General features: G+C 38.8%; 2 protein-coding genes across 2 annotated transcripts; one reads left to right on the top strand and one right to left on the bottom strand.

The window, feature by feature from the left end:
• Window positions 1-661: 661 nt before the first annotated feature.
• On the top strand, window positions 662-4,843 carry hey1 (hes-related family bHLH transcription factor with YRPW motif 1). Its single transcript, XM_047382862.1, is given in 6 exon segments — window positions 662-820; window positions 823-928; window positions 1,023-1,098; window positions 1,192-1,275; window positions 1,390-1,471; window positions 3,164-4,843. Coding segments are annotated over 6 exon segments (1,113 nt in total). The 5' UTR covers window positions 662-726; the 3' UTR covers window positions 3,835-4,843.
• Window positions 4,844-6,890: 2,047 nt separating this feature from the next.
• On the bottom strand, window positions 6,891-19,091 carry stmn2b (stathmin 2b). The gene is made up of 5 exons (XM_047383553.1): window positions 18,926-19,091; window positions 11,753-11,848; window positions 11,059-11,231; window positions 10,308-10,499; window positions 6,891-8,390 (listed from the first exon to the last, which is right to left on the bottom strand). The coding sequence occupies exons 1-5, from the start codon at window positions 18,942-18,944 to the stop codon at window positions 8,331-8,333; spliced, it is 540 nt and encodes a 179-aa protein (XP_047239509.1). The 5' UTR covers window positions 18,945-19,091; the 3' UTR covers window positions 6,891-8,330.
• Window positions 19,092-22,883: the final 3,792 nt, after the last annotated feature.

The following is a 22,883-nucleotide window of genomic DNA, read 5'->3' as shown; positions in this document are numbered from 1 at the left end:
TGGAAAAACTGAGCAAAAAATACATTTCAGACGTAACTTTTCCGACTACTCTTCTAAATCCATGACTACATTTACTGAGCTCATGTTCAGCAATAATACATTTGAGCAACTAAATGCTTTGGGCACATGCCACACATGCAGAAAAGAATATAGCTGCAGATTTTAAATGTTTGAGCAGAAATAGATCTAAACGGCAGGAATAGCTGTGCTCTGCTTTTTTTAGAAGTTAAAAATACCTGCGGTCCCATGGTCTGATTGTGAAACAAAGAGCCCTCAAACTCCTCAGAAACTCCTGACTTGAAGAAACTAAAAAGACCACAAACCACACCGCTGTGTCATTTGTACTTGTACTGTGTCATCAAAGTGGTCATATTGCAGATGTGCATTCTTTCTAGTTCTCTGTTGTTGTTTTCTAGATTTATTTTCAATCTCCATGTACATGCTTGCTTACACTGTTCAAAATAAAAATTTTCTGTTGTCATATTTTTTGGTCCATTCAGCGTCTTTGTTTATTTCTTGCATGTGAGCATATGAGGCCACAACTTTATTTCGCTCATGTGCATCAAAATATTTCCCCGAGTGATATGTCTGAGCTTTTTATTCCCCTCTCAGGTGTCGTCTAGGGGCAGTGATCACAACTGCCCTGCCAATCAAAGCCCAGGCGGTTTCGTGATTGGCTGCTTGGAGCACCAGGCCCCGCCCCCGCTGGCAGGCAGCAGTGTTGAAATGACATCGTGGGAAAGCCGAGCGCTTCAAACGGAGGCGCTCCGAGCGAACCGGTGCATACGCACGTCTGGCAGACCCAACCGACACACCGAGGGGAATACTCTGAATCCGTGAAAATGAAAAGGAATCACGATTTTAGTTCATCGGACAGCGAACTGGATGAAACCATTGAAGTAGAGAAGGAGAGTGCAGATGAGAATGGGTAAGATCCTTAATCCTTTTAGGTAATAATATTTACTGTTATTTTTGTTGTTGTTTTTTTTTAGTAAAAATGACATTTTATTTTGTTATTTTAGGAATATAAGCTCCCCTCTCGGGTCCATGTCTCCGACAACATCAACTCAGGTGCAGGCGAGGAAAAGACGCAGAGGAGTAAATCAGTCAGATTTTATGAATTGATTGAATCCATTGATGTTTCAGACAGCAGACTGATGTCTAACAACGTCTTGTGAATTCATTTGTCAGATCATTGAGAAGCGGCGCAGGGACAGAATAAATAACAGCTTGAGCGAGCTCCGCAGGTTGGTTCCCAGCGCCTACGAGAAACAGGTGAGCACAATCACACCGTTTACAAATGCTTTACAAGAAACTTAACATGGATTAAATGCATTAAAAAATCACGTGTGGGAGCATTTTTAATATGTTTCCCCTTTCACGCTCAAGGGTTCAGCCAAACTTGAAAAAGCAGAGATTTTGCAAATGACTGTTGATCATCTGAAGTTGCTTCATGCTGCTGGAGGCAAAGGTAAATACATAAACGCTCATTTTTTGATTTGTTACACGCAGAGTCAGTTCAAGGCTAAACTAATTTTTATTATAAGGGCCTTCCGACATGCAACACAACCTAACCAGTGTTCTCATTATATCAACATTATATCTAACATAACCCGAATATTTAAATTTTCGTGTATCCTGTCCTGGCAACTTAGGCAAATGGTATCAGAATCAGTAAAATAATCAAGGCTTATTGTCAGTTCAGTTGTTAGACTGATAAGGATTTCTTTCTTCTTTTTTAATAAGTGCAGAAAATCAGCAAGCATATAAAAGCGCAGACATTAAACTGATATTTTCAACAGTGTACTCACATATACACTATATACAAAGTGCATAAAGTCCAAATTCCGATGGGTCTGGTTGCCTTGCAGTGTCAGTGGAATATTTACTTTACAAAAGGGGATATAAAAATTAAATATTCCCCTTTTACACAGAGGACTTGTTTGGTTCGGGCAACAATTTGGACTACTTATAAAGCGACGAAGACTACCTAGACAGTGAGGAATAAACAAATTATTATTATTATCATTCAGTTTACCTATGATATATAATAATAAAACCTTGTATACGTGTTTTAAAATATTGAAATACATATTTTCTTAGGGTTTGTTATATTCTGTTGCAGCTTCCAGAGCTCAGAGGTTATTACTGACTGAATAGAGGATAGTACTTATATAACAAAATGCTTTTTGGACTCTATCTTTGCCTAAAAAAAATGTATCAGAATAATTTGAAAGACAGCCAGTTTTCCTAATTTGACATTGTTTTAATTAGTTTGTCTATACATCTTCCACTTAGTTGAAAGGTGGAGCATAAAAACAGTTAAAATGCTTCTAAAACATTACATTTCTAAACAATAACAAACATTTACCCAGACAAGGTCTTTACAGACTATTCACATTGATTTCCATATAATGTGCAACATATCATGGATCACAAGTTTTGTTTTGCGTAATTACTGCAACAGATGTGCTAATGACAATTTTGTGGGCAATTTCAGATCTCCAATTTTGTAAGGCTTTGACCTGGAAAACAACTAATGTTGGTTAAATCTGATCTCGCTTTAACATCTAGCATATAAGAAGATATACATTTTAATATTAGGAGGGGTTTGCTGGTGGCTCAGTTGGTAGAACGTGTGGCCGATGTGCAGAGGCTGTTTTCCTCGGCACGGTTGTCCTGGGTCTCGGTCCAATTTGCTGCATGTCTTCCCCTTCTCTCTCCACCCTCTTTCCTGTCTGGTTACTGTACAACAAAGGCTGCTAGTGCCAAAAAAAATATTTAAGAACTTATTTATATTAGGAGTAGAAATGGTTGTTTTCTTATCTAGAATTTAGAGGATGTAGCCTCCTACCCTAATTTAATTATTTCCAAATAATATATTGAGTACTTCCTGTTACCAGCTGACGCTCTCGCGGTCTTATTTATTCAGCAGCAACTTCAAGACCAAAAGAATGCTGTTGTTGACACTTTTGCTGATGTTTCACTCATACAAAAAAATACATTTGCAGGCAGCTGATTAGATCCCTTATACTTTTTGCCAGTCTCAGTTACAAGTGTTAAGCCAAAAGAATGACTACACTTGACACAGGCTCTCTTTAGTTCTGTGCAAACTTGTTTTGCGATGTACATTTGAAGTGGCTTCCTTTGCTCATCTCCCCAGGTTACTTTGACGCCCATGCCCTAGCAATGGACTACCGTGGTTTGGGTTTCAGGGAGTGCCTGGCTGAAACAGCACGCTATCTCAGCATCATTGAGTGCCTGGACAGCACAGACCCTCTGCGGATCCGCCTGGTCTCTCACCTGAACAACTATGCCAGTCAGCGCGAGGCTCACACCGGCTTGAGTCACCTGGCCTGGGGTTCTGCTTTTGGATCCCCTCCTGCTCACCTTGCACATCCCATCCTCCTTCAGCACCAACAGGGGGCTCCTTTGGCACCTCTACCCCGCAGCACCACCAGCAGCCCACAGAATCCCCTATCGTCCACGTCTTCTTCATCTCCCTCCTCCTCCACCTCACCCATGTCCTCCTCGTTAATTGCAGAGACTCAGGTACCTGGCAGACGCAGCGGCAGTGCGACTCCGCTCCCGGATCAGGGTCCGATCAGGGTTCCATCCACCTCTTCCGCTCCCACCACCGTCCTGCACCCTGCCTTGGTTCCCTCGTCAGCGTCCAAGCTCTCTCCTCCGCTGCTCTCCTCACTTTCAGCTTTCCCCTTCGCCTTCAGTGCATTCCCCATCATCTCCCCTACCACTGCTATCAGCCCCCCATCTCAGAGCTCCAGCATGGGCAAACCCTACAGACCCTGGGGGATGGAGATAGGAGCTTTCTGACTCAAATGAAAAACTCAACACAACCTGCTTACACAGACTCGTTTCACTTCCCATCTGAGCCGGACTCAAGGACAAGACTTTATGTTCCCTGCTAAGAAAGTGTTATATATTTTCTATTTTGCTGAAATCCCACAGAGGATAGTTAAAGGTCTATAACTTCTCCTTTTTTTTAAATAAATAAATAAAAACATACTGAGAAAATACACGTAAACAGCAACACAAATGATTTATTGAGCTGACTGATCCCTGTTCCTCCCCATCCCTTCAGAAGTTTCACCCACATGTCAGCCAATCAGCAATAGCTTTTCCAGATGGTCAAGCAAGTTCCTGGATGAAAGTACCCCCACCACCCCTGTCCTGTCTACAACGGGGAGGAACAGGGCTGAGAGTCATGACAGAAACCCTCCCTTTTACAACATTTTATGGGGTGTAATAACTGAAACCAGGTGTCTGTTTGACTAAATACAGAGCTTGGCTCTAATAATAATACCGTGCACTTTTGCCCAAGTCTTCTTCCCAGCTTATGTTTCCATACGTGAGGCTAGGTTTATTCACCATTCAAGTTATTTACATGCATTTCTTTGTTTATTGTTTCATTACAGCTTTGACAATGATTGTAATCAAAGTACTTCAGTCAACTTAGTTTCAACAAAGCATGTTCAGAATGGCATTTAGGAATATTTTTGCATCATTTTGCGTCGACATTTTGTAAATTAAGTCTATAAGTCTTTTTCCACCTTGTCTCCAGTTATTTACATGCATTTAGCTGTTGAGTACTACAGCATATCCAATAATGATTCTAAAACTCTTTCAGTCAAATCAGCATAAATGAAACTGGACCACATAAATGTTGAAATAAGTCTTTTTGTAGACATTTTGGTGTCTTCACTTGTATGGTTTATGGTTGTAAAAAGCACAAACAAGCGCCAATAAATTAGAGTTTTCAGTTTTCCATTTCTGTTTCTGTTGTTAATGACAGGTTCCCTGCAATAAACAGTTCATTCTGAAACATGTTGTGGATTTATTGTTGACTGCTCGAGTGTGTGTACATTCTGGAGTGTGTGTTTACTTGTTGCTGCCTGCAGTTGTTTTTCCCCCGGACTAGGAATGTGTGTGTGTTTGTTTTCAGGCGTGCAGTATCGACGGCTGGTATCAGATGTGGCTGCTTGTTTCTCTCAGCGGCCCTCTGTGTGTGCACAGGAAGCCATTAACAAGGCGGGGATATCCTGGACAATAGCAGGCCCGGCCGGACCCGTGCGCTCCGTGGGAACTGGAGGAGGGAAAGAAAGAAAGAAAGAAAGAAAGAAAGAGAGAGAAAGAAAGAAAGGTTGGAGTAGGTGAGGGAGAGAAAGAGGAGAAAGAAAGAAATAAAAAGTGGGAGCAGAAGAGGGGCTGTGAGAAAGGAAGTCCAAAAATGAAGTTTTGTCTCTTTGCCATCATTTCATCTTGGACCAGCTGCTCCTTTTGTTTTCAGCTGGACACACGGCTCCTTCTTCTTCTGGATTAAGAGCTTTACAACGTATAATCAAATCCTTGTCTTTTTTAAATACACACTTTTTCCTTTGGTTTCTCATACTTGGGTTCATATTTAATAAGCCATATTTTTCTTGTTGAAGACTTGTGTTTGTCTCCCTCTACAGGCCATAAAGTGTTCCTCCGCAGTGGAGATCAGAATAACTCATTAGTTCAAGCAGGCCATATGAGCAGAGTACACTGTAGTTGATAAAACTGTTATTACATACAGTTTAAGTACATTGCATGAATGTCAATAATTCAGGGCTTTTAATTAGTTATTTATGCCATCATTTTATAGAAGGACTGAGAATATAACACACAACTTCAGTCCTTTTTGAAAACTAGTTAGGTACAAAAGTTTGAATTTAATAAGGTCTGTTGCTGGTTCGAAGCCCTACTCTGTCTGTCTGCATCGTTGTGTCCTTGGGCAAGACACTTCACTGCCTTGCATGCTGATGGTGGTCAGAGGGCTCGGTGTCGCCTATTGTATGGCAACCTAACTTCTGTCAGTCTGCCCCAGGGCAGCTCTGGCTACATTGTAGCTCACCACTGTCAATGTGTGAATGTCTGTATGAAAGGGTGGATGACTGATTGTAGTGTAAAGTGCTTTGGTGTCCTCGGACTTGATAAAGCGCTATATAAATTCCCACAAAGTTGGGGGCATGAAAGTACTTCCTCTATTATGTCTTTTTCTGCTAAAAACCGTTGAATGGAGGCAGATCTGAACCATAGCGACATCACCTGTTTAAAAGTTAATATCAAGGAAATGTACAACTGTCAAAGGGGTCTCTTCATGTCCAAATTGTCTTGATATATTTGCCGTACAGAGGTATACCAAGGCTTGAGAACGAACTATCTTCTTATGTGTTTGTAGAAGTCTATATGTCAAGTGGTTTAAACACCTCTGGCCATGGAAGATATCAGAACTGAATTCAAAGATTTGGAAAATCGAGCAAATACTTTTGGCAAAATAATGTATGACACCCAATAATATTTGGATAAATGTCCAAAGGTAATGTACAATGTAAAGTTGTAGAGAAATAATCTATTTTTTCTCACCACTGACAAGCGTTTAGCAAATATTCTGCAAATACACTGAATCGTAACAAACTGTGAAAAAGCTCTAGTCTCTAAAGTTGTAAATACTCTTGCAAGCCACAGCAGTAGATCTGACTGCATTGAATTATTTTCATTTGAATAAATCTGGAGAGAGTTTGTAAGTGTTCTCCTCGTGCATATGTGGGTTCTCTCTGGGAACTATGGCTCCCACGGTCCAAAAACATGCATGTTAGGTTAATTGGTGTCTCTAAACTGCCCCCTAGGAGTGAGTGCATGGTTGGTTGTCCTGTATGTCTCTGTGTTGACCTGTGATGGACTAGTGACCTGTTCAGGGTGTAAACTGCCTTTGACCTTTGGGACAAGTTCCTGTCCCAAAGGTCACATGATCTTTCATGAACATATACATAAATCAAATGTTCTGCAAAGTTACACCTGGAAATGTGTGTTAAATTTTTTTTGAAAGAAATAGCTCTCAAAGCCAGTTTTATTCACTGAACCCCAAATCTTTATTAACCACTGCTTGCTCACAAAGATATACCTGGAAGAGGAGGAAACACACAAATGGACAGAGGATAGAAAGAGTCAGGAAGGAAACTAACTGTCTGTGTCTAACTTTTTGACAATCGTTACACACTGTATTGTTGTTGATTTTTATATCTAAACAGATCAACAAGCTAACTACCTGGGGTTTGTGCAGTACACTCACACGCCCACTCACACACATCTACAGGCCAACTGTGTATGTGTGTGATCATCCAAGTCCAGCACCAGTCGTTGCAACTCATATTCAAGTTTACTCTCAGAAATACCGTTTCCATGGATCGTTGCTGCAATTATGCCTCTTATGGCTTAAATATCTCCATTGTGCCAGTATTTACTGTGTTTCAGGGAAAAGTTTAATGATGAAGAGAACTAGAGGAGTCAGAGATAGATAAAAGCTGTCTTTTTTCTAGGTTGATTCACTGCAACTGGAGATCGTTGAGATCCCATGTTGTAAGGATGCCCCTTAGCTTTAACAGAGGTGCTGTATGCAACAGTGCTTCTGAGGATGTAAGGAAGCCATTTATAAAGGAAGCTTTATGAGATCAATGGAGCATGAACAGTATTTTCCTGTGCTGTGTGGAGAGCATGTGAGTGATTTCACGGCCTACGTGTGTGTGAAAAGAGATGGAAATGAAGGGAAGGCAGATGAGGATGAGCTCATTAAATGCTATAGTGTTCCCCTGCGGTACAGTCACTACCTATTTTCACAGGAGCGGATGTGTGGAAACAGCACCCTCCCCCCCCCCTCCACCTTTCCTTCTGGGGACTTTTCTGCAAATGCGCCCCAACTCTGCACCCAGCTCCCCAGTCATGCATGCACACTTTTGTGGTGGGGAGGCGCAACCTGTTAACGGCAAAACATCAGCTAGCTGGCAAACTCACAACAAACACCTAAGCTCGTTACCACACGAGAGAAATCTAAAACAAACATTCTCAGGCTGAAATGAGAGAGTAAAGGAAAGGAAAATGAACAGATCATTACATCCATATATATGCAGGGAGAAGAAAACTATATATAAAAATGGCACACTGCAATCAATACTTTTGCTGCTTGAATCAGACTGTAAATAACAAAAAAGAAGTATTTACAAAAACCACTGTCGGGTGTCAATTGGATTTTTTTTTTTTCACATTTGAGCAAAAACATTCTTTTTTTAAGGACAGGAGATGATAGTTTTCCTCCTTTTATTAACATTTTTTTAATCCTTTTCACGTCAGGGTGGCGTTTCTTCGAAGTTTCGTAGCAATACAAGAGGGGTGGGTGTGTCAGGGAGACGGGTGGAGAGGTGTAGACATGTAGGGCGAGGTGGGGAGGGAGGTGTTCCTCAGACATGAGGTGGTGACTGTAGGTGGGGGGATGTAGGGGCTGGTGGAGCCTCTCACGGCATCAACTCTTCTCTCAGCTCTTTGTTTCTGCGCACCTCCTGAGCATGCCTCTCCTACAAAAAAAGAAACAGCAAAAAAATATCATATTGTGTTTTTCTTAGTGTTTTACTAGACTTTTGCAGTCAACAAGGATAGGAGATCAGCTTACTCTTCTGGCGTGCCTTGCAAGTGTTCATCCAGGTTGAAAGTTTTCACAATTTGTCATGGAATATCCAAACACTTCCATGTTTTATTGGGATTTTATCAGGTAGACCAGCACAAATTAGCAAATAAATATGAAAAGACAGTGGTGTATTTTTTACGCATAAAAATCAGTACTTGTGGTAATTCTACTTAGCATGGCCCTCTGGCAAAATAGTTTAATTGGATGGAGATCATTGCACCCATGGAGTCTTACTACAGATTCTCAATTGGAAATTGGTCTGTACTTTGACTGGGCCATTCTAACACATGAGTATGTTTTGATCTGAATCATCTTTAGGATCGTTTCCTCCAGGAATGCCCTTCGTAGGCTCCTTCTATCTTCCCATCAACTCCGAAAAGCTTCTCTATCCTTACTAAAGAAAATCATCCCCTCAGCATGACGCTGCCATGATCATGTTTCACAGTGGGGATGGTGTGTTCAGACTGAAGTCTGTGTTGTCTAGTAATGTCGGGCAAAATGGTTAATTTTGGTCTCATGTTAACAGAGAAAATTTTCTCACTTTTTATGCTTTTCTTTTGATGGACGCTTTCCTATTTTCCACGAAGGCCAGGTTTATAGAGTACATGGCTAGTAGTTGTCCTGTGCTCAGTGAGACGTTCAGAGCTTGCGATATTCCTTGTTTGGATGATGGAGAAATGTTTTGGATATTGTTTTATAATCTAACCCTGCTTTAAACTTCTCCACAACCTTCTCCCTGACCTGTCTGCTACACTCACTGGTCTTCATGATGCTGTGTTTACTAATGTTCTCTAACAAACCCCTAAAGCTTTTACAGAACAGCTGAATTTATACCTGGTCGAAATTACACAAGAATGGATACCATTTACCAATTAATTGCCCTAAAAGGTAATTAGTTGCACCACACTATATTTAACGGTGTCAGAGTAAAAAGGGAGTGAACACAAATGGTCACTACACTTTTGAAGTTGTTATTAGTACATATAAAATCATGGTAATCTGTATTCTTCAAGAGAAGACCCAAGTCTGTGGAATAGCATTCCACTTCATAAACATTTAAATTTCTCATTAAGACCCACTTGTTTTATCTCAAGCAGTGTATTAGAACTTAATTGAACTTACACAACTTACTGTGATTTTATTGTGGCTTTTTCCTCTTATTATTATTTACAAATTATACATTTTAGTTGTAGTTTAATAGTTTTTTTAAATGTATCTTAAAATCATTTTTGGTTTGGCAATAGGTTTTAACATGCCAAAGAAATTGACTTTTGACTCATTCCACCTTTTTCTTGAACTTTTCTTGAGTAAGAGCGCCATCTGCTGATGGTCTCCAATCAGTTCTTCTTAGATATTGCAATGAGGCCAATTAATACGTTACTTAAATCATCTTAAGAAGCCACATCTACACACTTATGGTAAGGGGGGGTAAAAATACCTTTAATAACAAGTAAATAAAAAAAATCTAGTTGTATCAGATGCATAAAATTTATGCTACTAAATGTGGAGTAGTGTTATATTTTTTTTGTTTGCAAACAGCAAAGCTTTGTTTTAACATTCTGAAATGGTCTGGATCAATAGTTCTTCAGGCTTTCTGAAGGGCTTTCAGGTTTCTGTAGACTTTTGGCTGTTTCTCATAAATTATTTTGTATAGTCATTTTACCTCAAGCAATATTAAAAGTGGAAAGTGGACAACAGACAAGGAAAAAACAGATGACGCCAATTGTCCATCATTGTGCAACATTTCCGGGGTCTTTCATCCTGTATGAACCATCCCACACTCATCTTGTAATTCACTTCTTCTCACCTTCTCCTGCAGGCGCTCCATAATGGCCGCCAGGTAGGCCTGCCGGTTCTCCTCAATCTGCTCCATCTTCACCTGCAGCTTCTCCTCAGCCATGCGGCTGAAGTTGCTGTTCTCCTCCATGGCCTTCAGCAGCACTTCGCGCTCATGATCACGTTTCTCGGCAAGGATTCGGAGGATCTGCGCCTCCTGGGACTGAAAGAAGAAGAGCAATGAGCAGCCAAGCGGATGAGTTCATCAGGTGGATTAAGATCGATACCATGAGAGGGACTTACTGAAAACTACTCACAGATCTCAGAAGGTGAGCATTAATCAGTGATTCGTGTTCAGTGAATCATGGTCAGAATAAATGAGTCAAACTACAGTAAGCACATGTCTCTGCAGCTACTGTGATTTCTAAGGATTTTAGTGGAAATTTAGCATGAAATAAATCATTCAGGCAGTCCTATTGATTGCGTAATGAATGCATGATTGATTTGTTGATAGATTGCCTGAGGTACCAGGTGCTGGACTCATTGCATTGACATTCGAATCAATGAGATGCAGGTATTAGCACACACAGTTTTCAATTCATCTGGAGCTGTTCAGTGAGTTTACATGTGATTTGAAATAGATTCAACTGTATTTAGTCAACACAATCCTTGCCTATGGGGCAAAAACTGTGAACTTGTCCAGTATTAAGACATTTTCTTTTACTGATGCCAAGTGATATTTGGCTTCTTGCTGCAGTTATAATGACAGGAAGCATCCTTACTCTCCTCCTGTCCTCGGCCGCCTCCAGTTTCTTCTGGATGTCCTCCAGGGAAATGTCCCTCCTTGGGGGACTGGTGATGCAGTGAGCCACATCAGATGTAGGAGATGGTGGCTTTAGGATGACCTCAAAGGCTTGACCTGATGCACGCTTGTTAATTGGCTTGATGTCCATATCTGCAAGAGCATGCATTACAAAGTCAGACTTTCATCTGTTGCCTGCTGAATCTGTTTGCTAATAGGCATGGGCTATTGTCAAGATTACGAAACAGCTAAAGTTTTCTGTCATACCGTTTCTACCATAAAAAGTCCATTTAAATGCAATGCCAGGGAAAATGCTGGAGTAATTGGAGTTTTCTCCAGCTGCAGTGCTTCAAATGTGTATTTTCTTTTATGCAGTGCTGTCCTTCCCCCAACCAGATCCCAGCTCTTAAGTTTCACGTTTAGATCGAAGGCTACTGAACTGCTTTTCCTGTGAAAAATGTTATTGCTAACAGTATTTTAATTCTTATTGGAGATTATCTTAGATTAATTTAGCAGCAGTAGGAATTATTTTTCCTCTTCTGCTTTGTTTGTTTCACATTTTTGTGTAACACCATTAAACCATAAAACCATGGTATATAAACCATGCGAATCTCATGCCAGCCCATGCCTATTTACTAAAGATGAAAATATTCCCGCTGATGACTCCCTCCTACCTTCAAAGTCTCCCAAAATGTTTTTGCGGCTCTCGGGGTACAGACAGGAGCATATGAGTGAGAGCATGGAGATCTCCTTCATCTTCTCTTTGTAAGCTGTGGAGATAAATGGAAATATGATTGCTTTCTTATCACACACAGATCCAGCTGTGCTCCTCTCATATGATCTGGAAGGAGATATTAACCCAGTAACACAGAAAAAGATGAAACATCATTAACCTAGTTTTACTTCAGTAGGAGACCTTTGATGTAAACATGAACGCTTTTTTTTCTGAGAAAGAAAAGTATCATCATCAAAGCATGTCTGATGCAGCTGAGTTGCTTTCATCAGTCCAGTCTGACGGATGCTTCCTCACTTGGCCTAATTTCCCCAAGCACCTTTGATGCTCCCATCCCTGCAGGATTCGCCACACATAATCAGCTATGCATTTTATTTTGATGTATTATTTATTAATCCTGCCAGAGCAACACCCCTTTAAATCCCAGCAATTCTCTTGCTTATGCAACCAAACATCAGAGATAGATAAAAAAAAATTAAAAAAAACAACAGTATTTCATGTATATCCTCAGTTTGTGTTCTATTCTCTGTTTAGAGAATAGAAGGCATTGCTTCTATTGCTTATCAGCAATACGCAGCAGCCTAACTCTCTATGTCGTGGCCATTTCTTAGTCCAAAAAGTTAATAAAGCTGGCATAAATTCTAACTGGCTGGATTTAGCAACATACAGAATGCTTAGTGGGGACGAATAAAGTGATTTAAAGGGAAGACTGGGAAAAAAGAATAACCCAAATGACCAACCTTGTCTAGCCCTGTTCTTTTAGATATAATTGTGTTTTTTTGCACCTATGTTTCTTTGTTATGTGGGTTCAGCAACAGCCCCTGCGAGGAAATAAGAGAACAGATCTGCAACACACTGCATTCTGTGTTTGCACCAATCAAATAGTCATCTTGTTTGCAATGTGGAGCCTGTTTAGAGGGCAAATGGAGACAACGAATAAAGGGAACAACTACCCTTGTCTAACCTGGTTTTTCTTTATAGTTTTTCTTGTATTTCTGGCATCTATAATGCTTTGCAATCTGGATTCAGCATCATTCCCTGCAGGGAAAAGGTGGAAAGATATCTGCAACACACTGCAAATTGTTAAGCATTCTGCGTTTTCTCTCTCTCAAGGTATGCTGCACTATGCTGCAAGATCTGCATGCCAGCTGTCACCGAACAGCATCATCTATCACCCTAGGCACAAGGTCTGCAGGGCTAAAATGTAGCACTTTTGATTCATGATTTCCAGGAGGCTACAGAAGCAACCACAGAAGTTAGAATTACAGTGAAGGAGCAATACGTTTTAAGAATGATTAATCTGAATCCTCCTTTTTAAGTGCTTCTCTCTCTCTCTCTGTCTCACTTGCTGCCCTGCAGACTGGCAGACGCCCCGGTAATGTGATAAACTCTCACATGCAGCTGTCACTACTCTCTGATGGCCTTGTTAACCCCTTCCCGGAGGAGTACGTGGGAGAGCACATCAAGGGGAAATGAAAACAATAGAGAAGAAAGGAATGAAGAAGAACGCAGATTAAGGTTAAAATGGAAAAAAGGGGTTTTCTTTTAATGGAAGGTATGGAAATGAGGAAACAACTTGCTGATGGTCTTTACACTAACACTCCTTTGACTTGAACAGGTATAACAAAAAGGGGTATTAGACTCAGCAAGGAGTGAAGCCCCCTGAGGAATATTTGCCACTGTTGACTGCCCCCAGGACAGCCTAATGGAAGCAGCCACCTCAGGTGGAAAGCACTTCAGTTTGTAATTAGCGGATTGCCCTGTTTCCGCTGATTACAAGGGGGGTCGGGACACGTTTGAAGAGTCCGGTAGCCATTTTCCAACACCATGTTGACATCTGAAGTCTTTAACAAATCATTGGAGCAGTTCGTTCTTCTTGATAAATTTAAGTGCTTTTAAAACATTTAAATGTGCAACTAATTATTTGTATTTCACAATCAATTAACTTTGAACTTAAGCAGATGTCCTCAAACCCTAGTCGGCTGGAAGTATACGCAAACTCTGCAGCAGCTTAAGGTTGAATTCAAACCTGATAAATGTTTATGAATGTATCGTTTATGTGCAATGATGGAAAAAATTTATAATTTGAAAGTTATGTTAACCCAGGTATATTTTTTGCTTATTTAACAATTACTTGTGTTTTTGTCTAAACAAGCATCACATTACATGTAAACTACAAGTGTTTGCAAGTACATCAATCCAATTTGTGGAAAAAATATTACATTTTGCCCCTCTGTTAGAGAATAGTTTTTCTGCTTTGTAGCCGATACGGTACGTATCAATTCACTGCCAAATATCCGATACATTTAAGATACCTGGGCCAAAAAACAGCAATTCAATTTGATTCACCACTCAACCACGATTCACTTCAGTTCAGTAACATTTCATTTAACATATATGTTATAGTTCAGTTTGCTAAATTTAATGTCGCAAGGGAAGGATATTTTTAGCTGAATGAGGATAACATCTAAATTTTAAAGCAGTTTTTATTCAAACTAATTGCATTATAATTCCAATAAAATATGGAATCTGAAAATGTCCCAATACAACAGCCATTCACTAACTCAACAGTAAGCAGAAAAATGTAAAAAAAACTGTAAAAATAGTTATCCTTACGAAGGGAAGTCATTGTAACAGGTCATAAATAGGAACATTGACAATAACTGAATGTAAACAGTAGTTTAATTGTTAGCCCATAATAACAATTCTGATAGATTAGCTGGGGTAAGAATTAAGAGACCACAATATACCCACTTTTTCATCAATAAAAGTTGATCCATGTGATCAGCGTGAAATAAACTGAGCTGGACCTATGAGGTCCTGAGAACATTCTTGGTGTTCTTCTTTGGCTGACTCACTGCAGTGCTCTTCCCAAACACTAAAGGTTCTGCTACAATGGTAGCAGAAGAAGATTCTTAAAAGAAACATTCACGAACGTTTGGCTAAATTGTCATTAGAATGGTTTGGATTTTACTGATATAAACAATTGAAAATGATGCGTTCATCTAAAAACTGCATATAAACACAGCTGCTCTACCAATGCTCATTACAAACTGGTTAATCTTAACCTTCCTATCCTCCTCCATGACTAAAAGCTGAAAGTTGGCCCCCAAATCAAAACTCAAATAAGGCCATGCACAACATTCGGCTCTGCCTAAAACTGTCAGAATAAACCCTGTAAATAAAAGATATTGTGCATAGAAAATAACAATAGTATCTGGTTCAATGCAATCAGCAAGTAAACTCAGAGATCATGTGGGCTCTAATCTTATTTTGTTTCATTTATACTGTCTGAGGTGAGTTTTTTTGCATTACTATGTCAAGGCAGATTTAATTCCCCGGCATATTGCACAAATATGCTTAAAGTGAACTGAAACATTCGAGGTTCTCTGTGGAACAAAATATATTAAAGTGTCATTGCCTTTCTCTTTAGGGAAAACACATGTGCTCTCAGTAAACACTGTGATAGCAAACCCCTCTGAGGATCAGACACATGAAAATGACAAATCACTCGTGGTGAGAGTACTACACTGGATTTGTTTAAACACAAGCACATGGTCAAAGGTTGTGATTGAGTTACGTTGCGTTTTTGTTCCAGGCTGAGATGGGATAAAGTAAAGTCAGACAGGGATGATAACATTTTTAATGCATCTCTTTGCTTCCCACAGGCGGTTCCAACCAGCCAGGTCAGAATGTTTGTTCTTCTCCTCCCATCTCGACCACCGACGCACCCATCAAACTTCCCTTCCACTTCCACTCCATCAACCCCACAACCTAGATCATCAATAGCTTGAGTGAGCACCTCTCATTTTGGCACTTTCTGCAGCTCTTGTCGTCCATCTCATCTATTGCGGATGTATTCTCAGTCTTATCCTCTCGTTTTTCTATCATGTTTGATATTTGTCACCCTCACCCCCACTCTTCTAAGCATTTTACTTTGTCAGCATAAACCACCACACCTGCATTGGCTATTTTCCCATTTTTGTTTCCCCTCTACCTCTGCCTCCATCTAATTTTGCAGACATTGCCATTACTAGAAGAGATTTTTACAGTCACCTGGAGCAATCTAACCATTAAAGGCATCCAACAAACATGCGATCTTGTTCATCGAAGAATGCCTACAGGCCCCCAAGGGTGCTATAGCTTTCACAGCAGTGTGGGCTTGAGGGCACGTGTTCAGCAACTTCACAGCAACAATATGAACATTAAACTATGAAGCTATCACAAGAGCAAAATAGATTGTTAAATGGATCATTATGGCACCCAAACAGTGAGAGAAGAGCTGGTGATGGGATTTCAGTAAATTAGACTTCTAATTCGAGTACACCTATCTCTAAAGACTCGTAAATCTCCTCAGTCAAATAGTCGGTTTGTCGACAGTTTCCCTTACATCTGTGGTATGGCATGAAATACGATCACCACATTGTTAATATTACCATAAGATAACATTCTGTCAGACGGAGCAATCAGCTGGTTTTTAAGATATCTTTCTGGTTGTAAGCAATGTTTTCTGTTTAGTGGTCTTTCTTTACTGCTATCTGATGGTGACAAGTGGTGCTGTAGCTATTTACACATACATATATATATATATATCTATATATATATATATATATATATATATATATATATAGATATATATATATATAGATATATATATATATATATAGATAGATATATATATATAGATAGATATATATATATAGATAGATATATATAAATATATATATAAATAGGTCGTTGTTGCGACATTGGTATTTGGGCTGTAATGTGCCCAATCTGAATATTCAGATGTGACAAACTATCACCAGCAGGACTGGTGTCACCTCCTCCTCTCAGGCTGCCATGAGGAGTAACAGCAATGGGAGTGTGCTGCACAGATCAATGGGACCCAATTGGTGATAAATCAGGAGAGTTACAAACCAGGGGAGAGCTCGTGCAAATATGCCCATAGCAACAAAGTGATACATACCAGTGGACGTAATGACACAGTGGCATTTTTATTTGATATATTGGGCAAGTGCAGGCTTTTTGAAGTGAGGTTTTGTTAAGAAGTTAAATTGCGTGCAATAGTAACACTACTGGTGTCTTCATTAAGGATTTAAGATGACACCTACTACAAGACTGGCCAAGACCAAGGTGGACTTCTACCACCATAAACATGCTCCAATCCCAAGCATCATAGCAGTTTAATGCAAATAATATATTATAAACATTGTAATTGTTGCTATATTGGCATTGCACAGTTATTTATTTATTATATAAGAGCTGATGATTCTGTACATGATAAATAGATGTAGGATGCAGAACGCTTGTCAGAAGTGAAAATTTAAACACGTTACTAGTCAAAGTAAAGCAGCACAAAAAGCAAAAGTAGCATATTTTGGACACTGAATTGAGCATCTAGACTTAACTGTGAAAAGAAGGATCTTTTTCTTAAAAGAAGAACATAATGGACAACCCAGAGCATCCTCTTTAAAGGATAGTACTTCAACAACAGAGACTTCTTAAAATCTGCTGCAATACAGACAACTAGAGGAGATCCTTGCTCACAGCTATAACCATTCATAATGACTTTGAAGAACTTCACTTCAAAAACCCTGAACTATCAATTTCAGGCTGAACATTATTGGATGATTTCCGGTCACAAAGGGATTGATTTTGTGACCCCAACCTAAAGGTAGATGACCACACCTAATTGGAAATGACAAAAGGCATTTATTACCAACTAAAGTCCTTACATATAGTAAGAACAACTAAATTAGTAATAATATTAATTGTAATTCATCTATGGCGAACGAAGATCTGTTGCAATTAGAAATAAAATTCCTTACTTTGCCGTTTGTTTGCTGCTGCTTCTCTGCAAAGAGAAATTAGTCTAAATGAACTCAGTGACCCGCAGAGTGATGACTGGCATCATGACTGCTTTCCATGCCCATCCCATTCTGTCTGCAGCTCAAATCAAGATCATGCAGGAGAAGGAAAAAAGAAGAGGCTAGGGAGGAGGAGGAAAGGGGAGGAGGAGAGGCCAGTGTTTAAGTGTCCCAGAGCTCAGACATCAGGCCCTGCACCGCCCCCCCTGGACGCCCCTCCATCACCTGCTCTGTCTACCAGAAAGCAAACACACCTTCATACACTTGTACGTGAATATTAAAGCTCTCTCGTTTATTATTGCAGGAAAATCTGCAGCTTGTGTCCGTTTTTTTTTAAATGCTGTCGCTTATTACAATCAAAATAAAATGTAATAAAAGGCCTCCCTCCCAACAGCAATCTAATCTCATTTCTTCCTATTTCTAACAAACGCTGCCATCTTATTTCAGAGTATAGCTATAGAGCAGGATAATATCCCTTTCAATAACCTCCCTAACACGATTAGGGTGTAATATTCCTTTTTTCATCGCCAGTCGTAAATTCCTCCCTCGACAGCAGAGTAATTCGTGATAAGGATGCTCCTCTTTTTCCTCTCTCACTCCTTCCCCTATCATGTCTATATACAGCGGCCACGTATAGAAAATGGGTTCAGCAGGCAGACAGAGAGGATGACCCATTTTTTCTTAAATAAAACGGGAGATTTGTGACGGTGAGACGTTTCACACCCCGGGGAGCGGCTTTTGAAGGGAGCGGAGGATACTGGGTGGGGTCGCTGGAGCTGCATTATGCCGCACGGCTCTGAGTCAGGCAGTGAAGGGGGCAGGTGCTGCAGCGATCAAATTATGCTTCCATAGAGGAGTAACAAAAAATACCATTTGTTTTAGTTATATGCATTAACCAGAATGGAGGCTAAATACGCGTATGCGTCACTGCCTTCATTTCAGTCTGACCCATATTGATCTGTGTGAAATTTAGGATTTGGTCAAATAAACAAAGATTAAATTATAGCAGCTGGAAATACAACAAATAAACAAAGATGCCGCAGTTTCCTAACTTCATAAATAAGTGAGTTGCAGAGGAGTTTGGCCGCTCCCTCCTGTCAGCCCTCAGCATCCTTTTGTGACATGGGTGTCGCCACTGCCTTTCATCATCATCATCATCACCATCATCATCCCCATCACCCTGAAACCTGCCTCAGCCTTTGACGGCAGGGGAAATATACATCTTTTCAAAAATAAGAACTCACCGATTGCGGTCTTAGCCATCTCTGAAGAGTGTCGCCGGGGTGGGTTGGCCGGAGAAATGTGCGTCGGTGTCTGGATGCTGTATCACCGGGTGAGAGACTGCTGTTAAGGCACTGAGTCAGCAGAGAGAGACAGGGTCTGCCGGTGCGCCTGGTGGTCTGTGATGAGCTGCAGGAAAGGAGGCGACAAATAACCAGATAACCAGGACGAGACCGGAAGTTTGGATCAATCCCGACTAAATAAAAGCAGGAACTTTCCTTTTTAAGCCTATTTGTGGAATATCTTACATTTAGACCACTAGGACACAGATAATTATGCATTAGATACTTTGCTTAGTTAGCTGAAATGTGCCCTTCAGGAGAACGAAAGTGTTTTTAGATTTAATTTGAAGTGCTGAATAATGGTCTGCTTGGAGTGTATAATTACAAGCAGGGACACAGGTCACTATATCAGAATGTAGTGTCATTAAGCACAGAAACTGGTATATTGTGGACTTTTATACCCTTTTTAATTTACTAGAAAGAAAATGAATTATACAACAATTAATAATTGGCTGCAGAGATAGAGACTGATTGGGAATTTTCCCTTTCCCTTGCATCTCTTACTCTCTATCTCTCTCTCTCTCTCTCTCTCACTATATATATATATATATATATATATATATATATATATATATATATATATATATATATATACACTGCTCAAAAAAATAAAAGGAACACTCAAATAAGAGATCTTAGATCTGAATGAATGAAATATTCTCATTGAATACTTTGTTCTGTACAAAGTTGAATGTGCTGACAACAAAATCACACAAAAATCATCAATGGAAATCAAATTTATTAACCAATGGAGGCCTGGATTTGGAGTCACACACAAAATTAAAGTGGAAAAACACACTAGAGGCTGATCCAACTTTGATGTAATGTCCTTAAAACAAGTCAAAATGAGGCTCAGTATATATATATATATATATATATATATACATACATCTCTGTGAGTGTGTGTGTGTGTGTGTGTGTGTGTGTGTGTGTGTGTGTGTGTGTGTGTGTGTGTGTTCTTATGTATTTAAGTAGGTATGCGTTTCTTATCAGAACAAAAATATTGCTTTCCTTTAAGTTTTGGGACCACTTTGGGATTAGCTGTACTAAAAAAAAAGCTGTATAAAGGTATTTCTTTTAAGAAAAATTACTGATAACATATTGTGCATTTATAATTATTCTGTAAATCAACAGCTACTAAATACAAAAACTGTCTATTGCAAGTGAATTACTATAGAGCAGTAGCCTATAAAGGTAAAATAAAACAAGTCCAATGACTTTGGGAGAAAATAAAGAAATCTTAAAAGAAACAAAAGAAAAATGCGGTGTTTTCAAAAGATAAATGTAAAATGAGGAAAACTTACAAGCGATAAAACATAAACCGAGATATTGTAATTTGTACTGAGAAATGTTTTCTTTATTTTCACAAGGTTTTGTTAATTTCCTTCTACAGTATATACTGTATGCATTTTCATCCAGTCCAATGTGTTCATTTAAAATATTAATTATTTTTATACTTATGTCACATATTTAATTTCCCCTCCTTATTTCCTCAAAGGATTAGCTTTTTGTGTTGATTTTCCATTCTCCTTTCGAGTTTCAGTCTGAGAAGCGACTCAGAATAACTGTGCAGGAGGCTCCGTAACCCCACACAGCCTTTGATTCAGTTTATAATCTGAGAGCACAGCCGGATTTAAGTAAGCTTCCTTTGGTTGGCTGAATGCATCAGCACAACTACCATTTATGAACAAGTCTTCTAGTAGATATATATAAAGGTTTGTGTTTGTGCAAAGATCAAAATATCTTCTCAAAAGATTAATTAAATACTAACTAAATTAATTGGCAATAATAACAGTATGCAAAACAATGGGTTGGGGGCACAATGTTTATTGTAAAAGCAAAAACAACTAGAGCTTGATGCTGTGTAATTTAGTTCAGCTATATTCAACAAAATGCTATTTCCCACTACCCTCAAACCAAGTCTAAGGCTTTTATTTTGAAAATATTGTGAGGAAATATCAGTTCATAAGTTGAGTACAGTGGGCCAGAAATGCGCGTTTAGCTGCCTGAAATGCATACTAGCACACTACCGTCTCCCAGCTACGCCCCTGACTGCCCTTCTGTCCTCCTGTAATTCAGAGCCGGGTCCTCCTGTGGCTGATAACTCTGTGTGTGTTTGTGAGGGATGAGCAGGTTCATTGCACACTATGTTGATGAATAAATTCTTCAAAGAAACTAGAATGTGCGATTAAAATATTCAATTTATTTATTTATTGTTATCTTCGCAAAATTTGGATGTAATGATTTAAGGTTCTTTGATTAATTCTTAATGGTTCCTGCAGTGGCCTACATCCATCTAATTAGATTGGTTAGGAAATTGACGAATAAAGGTGCTTTACGATCAATTTAGTGGATTAAATATTTACAACAACAAATAAACATACCACAAGGTGGCAGCAAATTACAAGTCCTTAAAGATACAGAAATCCACCGATTTGCAGCAAAAATATGGCAAACACAGGCTTGAATTAATATAATTTAGTACCCTAGGGCTGTGATCCAAGTAAGCTGTCAGTACTCTGTGTGTATGCGTCAGAACCCGCACACCTGCAGCGTGCGGGTTCTGACGCATGTTTGCGTAGATAAGAAAGTTGTTATGTTACTGTTTATTTAAAGTGTACGGCCAGAGACCCTATATACAGCTACTGATTAACCAGAAAGAAGATTTTTGGCTGATTTTGGCCGGTTAAGTTCTTCAGATATTTATGTATAACAAAGGGTTGGTTATTTAAAATCACAAAAATAGAAATGGAAAAACTGGCTTTTCAGTCTTTAGATATCTAGTTTGAACCAGTTTGCAATATATCTGTTAATGTTTTTTATAGGTTTATGTGACTTTATTTGGAGAGTTACTATACAGTATTAGAATTTATTCATTCAAAAGAACACTGTTAAGGAGGAAAGAAATGCAGAGAAGTAGTTGGTATGGTTTGAAACAATAGAGTAAGTTGGAAAGGACAGGAAAACGTCATGCTTCAATCTTATGGAAGTCCATGGGAGCCCATTTCTGCCGCTTGAGAGAAAAGAATGACATGCCACCCTTATGATTTTCAAAGTCATAATTATAAAATACAGAGTTTTAGACATAATGATGAGTTTAGAAGTCCTAATTATGACGTTCAAAGTCATTATTGTTTAAAAGTCCTAATTAGGACTTTCAAAGTCATTATTGTTAGATACAAATTTATAAAGATGCGTTTTAAAGTTACAATTTTGACTATCACTCATAAGTATGGGGTTTAAGGTTTATTAGTATATTGACTATCAAAGTCTCATAAAATGAATTCTGGTAATGATGACTTTTGGAGACATAACTATAAGACACAAAGTCATAATACAATTTTCAAAGTCATAATTTTGACTTTATTTTTTATTAAATTTTTTTAACTTTAAAAGTAATAAGGGTGAGATTTCATGCTATATTCTAAGTATGAAATATAAAGTCATAACTTTGATATTACCATTTACACATTTTGCCAGACTATTATTTTTATTTATTTTTTTGCTATTTAAGTCATAGTTATGAGTTTTAAAAGTCATAATGGTGAATTTCAAAATACTAATTTGGACTTTCTAAGTCATTATTGTTAGATACAAATTTATAAAGATGCGTTTTAAAGTTACAATTTTGACTATCACTCATAAGTATGGGGTTTAAGGTTTATTAGTATATTGACTATCAAAGTCTCATAAAAGGAATTCTGGTCATGATGACTTTTAGAGACATAACTATAAGACACAAAGTCATAATACAATTTTCAAAGTCATAATTTTGACTTTATTTTTTATTAAATTTTTTTAACTTTAAAAGTAATAAGGGTGAGATTTCATGCTATATTTTAAGTATGAAATATAAAGT

This window comes from Girardinichthys multiradiatus, chromosome 13 (genome assembly GCF_021462225.1).
Source record: "Girardinichthys multiradiatus isolate DD_20200921_A chromosome 13, DD_fGirMul_XY1, whole genome shotgun sequence".
Lineage (NCBI taxonomy): Eukaryota > Metazoa > Chordata > Actinopteri > Cyprinodontiformes > Goodeidae > Girardinichthys > Girardinichthys multiradiatus.
The sequence above is the reverse complement of the archived record's forward strand: the minus strand, read 5'-3'. Positions and strand labels throughout refer to the sequence as shown.

What these genes read in the sequence shown, in the direction of transcription:
- stmn2b (XM_047383553.1), bottom strand. An exon ending in CGGCCGAGGACAGGAGGAGA is followed by an intron (nt 10,500 to 11,058) that starts GTAAGGATGCTT and finishes TTCTTCTTTCAG; the next exon opens with TCCCAGGAGGCGCAGATCCT. An exon ending in TGGAGCGCCTGCAGGAGAAG is followed by an intron (nt 8,391 to 10,307) that starts GTGAGAAGAAGT and finishes CTTTTTTTGTAG; the next exon opens with GAGAGGCATGCTCAGGAGGT.